The sequence below is a fragment of the Cariama cristata genome, unplaced genomic scaffold, assembly GCF_000690535.1.
Source record: "Cariama cristata isolate BGI_N322 unplaced genomic scaffold, ASM69053v1 scaffold34686, whole genome shotgun sequence".
Taxonomy (NCBI): domain Eukaryota; kingdom Metazoa; phylum Chordata; class Aves; order Cariamiformes; family Cariamidae; genus Cariama; species Cariama cristata.
Window position 1 is genome coordinate 2,189 of NW_009623241.1, and position 7,662 is coordinate 9,850.

General features: G+C 46.4%; 1 protein-coding gene across 1 annotated transcript; it reads right to left on the reverse strand.

The window, feature by feature from the left end:
- Positions 1–387: 387 nt before the first annotated feature.
- On the reverse strand, positions 388–7,165 carry NAA60 (N(alpha)-acetyltransferase 60, NatF catalytic subunit). Its single transcript, XM_009702658.1, has 5 exons — positions 7,047–7,165; positions 5,424–5,553; positions 3,932–4,028; positions 1,381–1,615; positions 388–541 (listed from the first exon to the last, which is right to left on the reverse strand). The coding sequence occupies exons 1-5, from the start codon at positions 7,154–7,156 to the stop codon at positions 388–390; spliced, it is 726 nt and encodes a 241-aa protein (XP_009700960.1). The 5' UTR covers positions 7,157–7,165.
- Positions 7,166–7,662: the final 497 nt, after the last annotated feature.

Below are 7,662 nucleotides of genomic sequence, written 5' to 3' on the forward strand. Positions count from 1 at the left end.
TGGGACACTGAGCTGGGGAAGGAGCGAGGACTCAGTGACTCTGGGTCTTGCAAGCTGGTGTAACAGAGCTGGGAAAAGGAGAGAGACAGCAGGGACAGGTTCAAACTGTTGTCACAGGTTCTGGCCTCAAGTAAAGAAGATCAAATTCCCTTCAAATGAAACCAATAGGAGTTTGACCACCAGCTGGAGACAGGAGCACAGCGATGTCCCACACACCTTACACGGCATCTCGCCCAGCAGCAACGCTGCAGCTTTGGCAGCCCTCGCCCGAGGATGCTCTCAGCTGCCCCAGGACAGTGGCCACGGGGCACGGCCACCGTGTCACTGCTAGCCTCAGACCTGAATGAAGCTTTCCCCCAGGTACCTACCTCTGTTTTTTGTACGTCTTCACGTCCGGCTATATTCAATGCCGCTCTTGGCAGAAATGCCAGACCAGGGCAGAAGGCTGCAGAGAAGGCTCTGGGCTTGTCGATATATCCTCTGGGGAATTGAACATGGGCTCAGGCTGGCTAGCGTTGATCCAATGTGCTGTAGGTAGTCAGTGGCCACCAGTTAAGGACAGCAGCATTTACACGGTAACTTAAGAAATAACTTAAAATACTCTGTGGACTAGCACTCCCTAAAGAGACCCCACAACACAGTGAAAGCTGCTCTGCTCCGTTAGATAGACCTGCTCTTCGCGAGCTCCTTTCTATCAAAAGCAGGTCTGCTTTTCACTGTAAAAGGAGGCAATTTGGGAACGCCAGCTCCAACTTGTGTGGGAAATACCTCCTCTAAGCAGCTGCTAGTTCCCTTAGCGCTCGACAGCAAGTTCCTGTGAGGACGGCAATCCATCCACCTGCCCGGAGAGGTCTGGACTGACTAGCTACACCCCAGAGAGATCAAATTTCTTCTCCAGGATCCAGTGACCTGAAATAAAGTCCCAAAGTCAGTTTGAGAGCGGCCTGCTGAGATCCAGGCCAGATTAGGGTCACAGGGGAACCTAGGTCACAGGAAGCAAGACCCAAGGACTCCTCTCCCATGCTCCTGGCCAAATTCTGCACCCTACAAGCCAAACCATGCCTAGCACTTTGGCTTAATGCCAGCATTCGCTATCACAGGCATCAAACTTGCTCCAACTTAGAATTCAGTGTACCATCCTACACCGCCTCCCTGAACTGTTCCCAGAGGAGCTGGGGGAACCTGGGGACAAACGAATCACTGTCAAATCCCTCTAACATCGCCTTCCTACCAGTTTCAGATTAAACTCGCATCTGAGCGGGCATCAGTCCCCAGACCCAGGCAGTTCACACTTTACTGGGTTGCTATTGTTAACCCAAACCACGGTTTGGTGTCTGCTTAGCGTGCTCCACTGCTAATCAGACTGCAGGTAAAGGATATAAGATTGTCCAGGGTGGATGTCCACCATTGATGTACAGGACATAGGTAAAGCCATCTTTGAGGACCCCTCTGATGGAATAATAATAGGGAAGGTAGTGGTGCTGTTTAAAGTCTCTGTTTTCATAGAAGTTTATTGCTGTGTTGTTAGTGGTGAGGACGTGCAGGTAGATGGCTTTGCAGTGATCTTGGGCAGTCGTTGATATATGGTCTTTTAAACTTTCAAGCAAGAGCGAACCTGTTGAAGGAAAGAGCAGCAGAATGACATGGCGCAGCTGCCTCCTCAGGGACAGCACAAGGGTTCCCAGGTCCCAGCTGAGACCTCCTGCACCCACCATCTAAGCAGCGATTGCTGCACGTGCTTGAAGACCCCAGATCCCACCCAGTTCTCACAGACCCTCTGGATGAATTTAGCGGGACCACGCTACATGGTTTTAATATGAATCTCATCTCACTTACGAACATGGCTTCACAAAACAGATTTTATAACGACACAAACTGCTGATTCAATAACCACAAAGATGAGCCAGACAGAGGAATCTGACAATGATGCTCAACCCCAGTCAAGCAGCTCTCGGTTTTAGGGAAGGTCAGTGAGTCATTTTCAATGGTATCAGTTCCATCACATTTATTCATTTTAAAGCCATTTAAAACAGCAGAGCATCAAAACAGGACTTCACAAGCAGGTTACTGCCTCGTGTCTGCTGAACTCGAATTAAAATCTAAGAACTGGTAGGATTGTAAGATCCCTTTTAAGGAGGAGAGCCGAGGCATAGTCTCATTCAAACTGGATTTGCTGCAGCCACTAGCCAGCAGGAAAAAACAGAGAAGGGCACACAGGATTCTCCAGCCCCAAGAGATAAGACCTGGAGGTTCATCCAAACCACCTCAACATGGCAGGAAGCACCCAGCAGAACCTGCAGGGGAACTTCTTCCATCAGGTGTGGTAACAACAGGCTAAAGAAATAGCTTAGCTGACAAACAAACCGATGAGATTTATGCTGCTGTTTCACAATCCCCAGGGCATGTAAGACTTTCAAGCAGGACCCACAGGATTTCAGAGCAGGAGTCAACAGCACTGAAGTCATGGTCACTTGATACTTAGTGAGAATTTACATCAGCCAAGCACAAAAAGACACTGAAAGGCATCAACAGGAGAGCGGTTTAATTTTGTTCGGCGATATTCCACTCTTCTATCTCACAGAAATCCAACTGCCCTCTGGTTTAAGAATAGCAGAGAACTAGAAACCAAAGCCTTTTAATGTCTGCCAGAAAAAAAATCAGAGCTTTACTGCTTAGAAGTATGCCTGGGGTGAAAAGCCTCCTGCATGAAAGACTTCAGCTTCAAACACAAGTAGAAAAAACTCTCAAGAGAAAGGTCTCAGAAAAAGCGGCAGCAGGCAGCAGCTTCTTTAGGTTGTTTTGCTACAGGTACAAGTCCAAAGTTTTTGAGAGAGCGCAGCAACATGCTGTATAGATGTAATGGATACAGGAAGTACTGATTCTGAAAGGAGAAATCCCAGCAACATGGAGCTGGGAAAAAAAAAAAAAAGATTTGAAAACTGAAAGGAGACTCAAAGCCATCACAATTTCACAGAAGACCCCTTTCCCACCGTCTCTGAACATTATTCTGTGCTACTATTTTCTTCTTTGTACAGAAAATTTATCTCCGGTAGCATTTCAATGCAAGTTTTAACACAGTGCTCTCACTGAGGACTCTTCTGATCATTTCTTTATGCATCCTATCAGTTTGTACCTTTCTAAACATGACTGGGGAAGAAGGGAGGACGTGAAGATGATGAGTTGTACCTGTACTGACTGAAGAGACTCCAGATGTGCAACACTGGGTCATGCTGCCAAACCTGGCCTATTTCCTTTTGCAGATCAAAGGTATAGCTCATACTTGAAATTGCACCAGAAGGGCACCTATTTGATGACAAAACACATCCTGCTCTAAATGGAGATAAGCCTTTCTGACTGCAGGATTGTCAAATGGCTGCAAAAATGCTGCCTGATGCAGCAGGCATTCAAAGCTGACTTTTACATGCATTCGACAGATTTAATCAGGTCCAAGTTACACTCTTCTTCCAGTTCCCTTTGCCTTTTTCTAAATGTTTGTTCTATCTGTTGAAGCTGAAAGGTTAAAAGCAGTTTATTTTCTGCCTCAGGGACCAGGCTTCTGATACCCATAAAAGAAAAGTTTCAAACCCTGCTCCAGGGTGAAGTCCGAGCACTTTCAGTCAGTCTCAGCAGCAGGAGCACAAGTTTTTGGTGTGCTCAGCTGTCCCCTGGCAACAAGAGGGACAAAGCCCCGTGCTCTTCAGAAACATCTGCACATTGTGTTGTGCCTACACCAGTTAAAAACATCTCAGCACACCTGCGTTAACACCAAGAAGGGGATGTGAGTGCATCACCTTCCCAATTGTTAGTACAAATCACCAACAAGCTTGTCTCAAAAGGATACTGCGGTGAAATGGTGGAGCTCCTTCAGTCATGCCCACTAGCTGCATGTGGCAAATGACAGCGACAGAGTTATCACTTAGCAGCATCTTACCTATTCCATGTTTTCTGAACTCCTTCACCACTCCAAGACTTAGGATGTAAGCAACTTGAGTGTCCACAGGAAAATTGGAAGCTAGGATGTCTCCATCCTGAGTAGAGATATGACAAATTGTTTAGTAGGATATCTGGAGAGGCACAGGAGAAAGCAAGAATCCCATACTGGAACATCTGAAAACAGGGCTATAGCAGGAAACTTTTCTTCATTGAACAGTCTTAGCTGAAGCTTCTGGAAAGGACGTGTGGAGGTAAAAAATCCAAGTATGGTCCCTTACGGGTTATTCCTACTTTCCTATCACCTGCCCAGACGCACAACACAAACCATGATGTTTCCTTACTAAATACATTATTTCTGGGCTTAGGGACAGAATACATTTGCATTCTTCACCAGGAAGGATTCAAAGTGCCGATTCTGGAGTTACCCCATCAGTGTCTAGATCAATCCAGCAACAGTCTTTATTGCCTGCATGCTCCATCTGAGCTTTGTGTCAGCTGGAGATCTCTGTGCTGCTGTAGAGGACAAAGGAGCACGTTCTGCAGGCCCAGTTCCCTGGAGCAGCGTCTGAATAAGCCCCTGGCTTTCGGCTTGGCTGGAACAAGAGCCTTTTGTTAGAGTTGCTGAAGGTGCAGTTTCTGATTTTGACTAGTGTTGAGGTGAAGCCAGATAGCTACTGTGAAGAGACCCATACCACTCAATGCTCTTGGTTTCTATGAATGTTGAGATTATCGTTGAATCATAACACCGATGGCCTTTTAGAAGTTACGCGCTCTCTGCATTGCCCCTGCTTTTTTTTTTTTTCATCCACTTGCCTATGCTGTTTTCCCTCCACTAACCCAGTGGTCTTTTCCCATCCTATCTTCAGCAACCATCTCTTCTTCACCTCTCTGCTGTACTGTGTTGTCTCTCCTGGCCTCCAAGCTCTGTTATCCCTGAAGCCCAAGCTTTCTGCAGGTTGGTTACCTCTGCTTTGTGTTCCAGACAGCGACCGTGTAAATGAAGGAGTTTCTGCAGGAAGTCACAGGAGTGACTCCCCCAGTACAGCTAAGGAAGTTCAACCCTTACGTAAGAAAGGAAGAGGTTGGTTCTCCCTCAGCTGCGCATACTTCAGTCACCAGCGATGTCCACGTACACTGAAAACAGCCAGGCAACAGCCAAATGGCCTGCTAGGCAGTCACTTTTGGATTACGCCTGCGTGATCTGATTTCTCCGCACAGCACATCGGCAGTAAGCTTCCCATTGGGCCACAGCTGCCTAGCCCCAGCAGGAAGAGACTTTGTGGTACCAGGCTGCTGAGCAGCCCATGTGTTCAGACATGACCCACCACCCACGCTCCATTAGCTGGAAACTGGCACGTTCTTGGTTTCTTAAGTTAACTCAGGAACGCTCTTATAAGTATCCGGGAAAAAATAGCCGAAACAGGTCCCGTCCCAGTTAACCACAGCAAGAGGTGGACTATCTCATACTGAAGCACAGTTTAGTAGCATACCTCTTTATGCACCTTTGTTCTGCTCTTGATCTCTGCCACTATCATTCCCACGATGGACCCTCTATATGTGGCTGCGAGGGAAAAGAACTTCTTGTTGGAAGTGATATCTCGGTACCATGAGTCAGGGTACCTGGCAAGGAAGAAAAAACAGAAATGTTTGGGGACACAAAGCCCACGCGAGCAGTCAGCATCACAGCCAACATTGTGCTGAGGTGCTGCTCAACTGGAAATGGGCAGCAACATCTTTAAATGCCCGTCACTGGAACTGCAGGCCAGTGTATTTTACAGAAGACTACAGGAGGGAAGCTATACTACTGAACGGGCTGTCTTCTGCAAAGATACACAGCCAAGTAGCTCAGCTGAATGTCAATCTAAAGCTCCTTCTATGCTACTAATTTAGCTTATTTCATGAAATCTGGGTTAGGATGTTATTCACCTTTCCTGTTTTAACTGTTGTATAGTACCAGTGAACATCAAACAGCTGCTGTACCCCATTCAGTAGCGTGGTTTCTTTCAATTGCATCTAAGCAGCAATGCAGGCTGCTCGTGTAATGGCCTTCTGCCTTGCTAAGACAACCACATTTTCATTTTACATTCATTGCCCAGAGCTCTCACTTCCATCTTTAGCAAGTTATTTTTAAAAGCAAGATCCATCTGCCCTCATCTAAGAGCGTAAGGATCTCATTAGTTTGATACACATGTGAAAAAAATACTGCATATTGGTACCAAAAAAAAAAAAAATCACATCACCAGCCTCCAGCTCTCCTCCCCCTCTGCAGCTATTAAAGGGAAACTAGCGTACATTAATTTATTTCAAAGTGAGAGTTCAGCATGCCTTGTGTTTAAAAGAAATCTACAAATTCAAAATATTATGAATGCTTTTGCTGCTTTGTTACATTTTATGCAATCTTAATTATAATCTGCTAAAATCCTCTATAAACCTTCTCTACAAAGTTAAATTAAAAAAAAAAAAATCTGTGAAGTCTACAGCTGTAGTTTCCCTGGACACTTTAAGCTATCACTGTCCCCCAGAAAAGCTCCTTGTGTAGACACAAGCATTTACCAAACGAGGGCCTGGGGAACTGACCTGGGACAGACTGAGATCAGCTTTCAGCCAGATCTTTGCGAGAGCTTTGGGAGCAACAGTGATCCCGAGAACACAGGCAAGTACTTTTCAGTCTCCCCCTGGGACATTCAGAAAGAGAGTCCCTTAGGAACAGTGACTTTGTGTCAGTTTGGTTCAGCTCTGAGGGGTGTTTTCTCGGCACATGCTCCAGAACACAGCTTGCTTTCACAAGCACAGGGATGCTATCCTTTTTCCTGGAGGTGTGCTCCTTTCTCCATCTCATACCCAGTCTTTCCCAAGAAGCTAATCCACCCCCTTCATTACAAAGCCCATTTTTCTGCCAAAAATCGACATACAAGAACTTTCTAATGACTTTAGGACACTGCAGGACAGGTAGCAATGGGCCATTAACAGGACCACCACCACAGCACATAAAAGCTTAGCAACAGCCCAGATGGCTGCAGAGCCTTTGGTGTCAGCTCTGAACTGGACCAGTGCAGGTTCACACCATTTGTTTCTAGATCCCCGCCATCTCACGCCCCAAACCGGTAACGTACTCTATTGGGAACCAGTCGCCACAGAGCTGTTTCACCGTGTCTATGTCATCGTGGCAGAGAAGACGCAAGTTTACGTCCGTAAGTGCAGTTGGGGGCACCTCCTCTGTCATTCACGCCTGCAAGAAAAGAAAGCACATTAGGAATGATGAAGCACAAATTCTGACTTTCAGCTTCAGTCAGGCATCCACGCAAAGGCAGCAGGAGGTTCTCAGTATCAATAAAATTGTTCTTCCCGGCAGAATGAGTTTTCGAGACAGATAAAGCAAAACATGGCAACTTTAACCCAAGAAGCAACTCGAAACCCTGTTGCCCACAGGATAAGCACAGCTCACGTCTCAGCCTGACCCAGCCCGCTCCCCGTGAGCGCAATCCGGTGATGCTGCGTGTGAAGGAGCATGTGGCACCAACCACTTCCAAAAAAGAGCTCAGGACGCTGCGTTAAATAAGCCAACAATGTGCCAAGCATACCTAATGATGCATGGAGCTCTTCAAATCGCTATGCAGGACCAATATATTGTTAAAACAAAACTGAACAAACAGCTTTAAAAGGAAGCACTGCTAGAGGAACATTTATAAAGTCCTCTTACACAATGCCGTCATCTCCAGTTAGTATGTA

Coding starts and splice junctions, on each gene's coding strand:
- NAA60 (XM_009702658.1), bottom strand. CDS start 7,156: ATGACAGAGGAGGTGCCCCCAACTGCACTTACGGACGTAAACTTGCGT. Junction 1,616..3,931: donor GTTCAGAAAACATGGAATAG/GTAAGATGCTGC, acceptor TTCCTTCAACAG/GTTCGCTCTTGCTTGAAAGT. Junction 542..1,380: donor CATCCACCCTGGACAATCTT/ATATCCTTTACC, acceptor ACTGGTGGCCAC/TGACTACCTACAGCACATTG.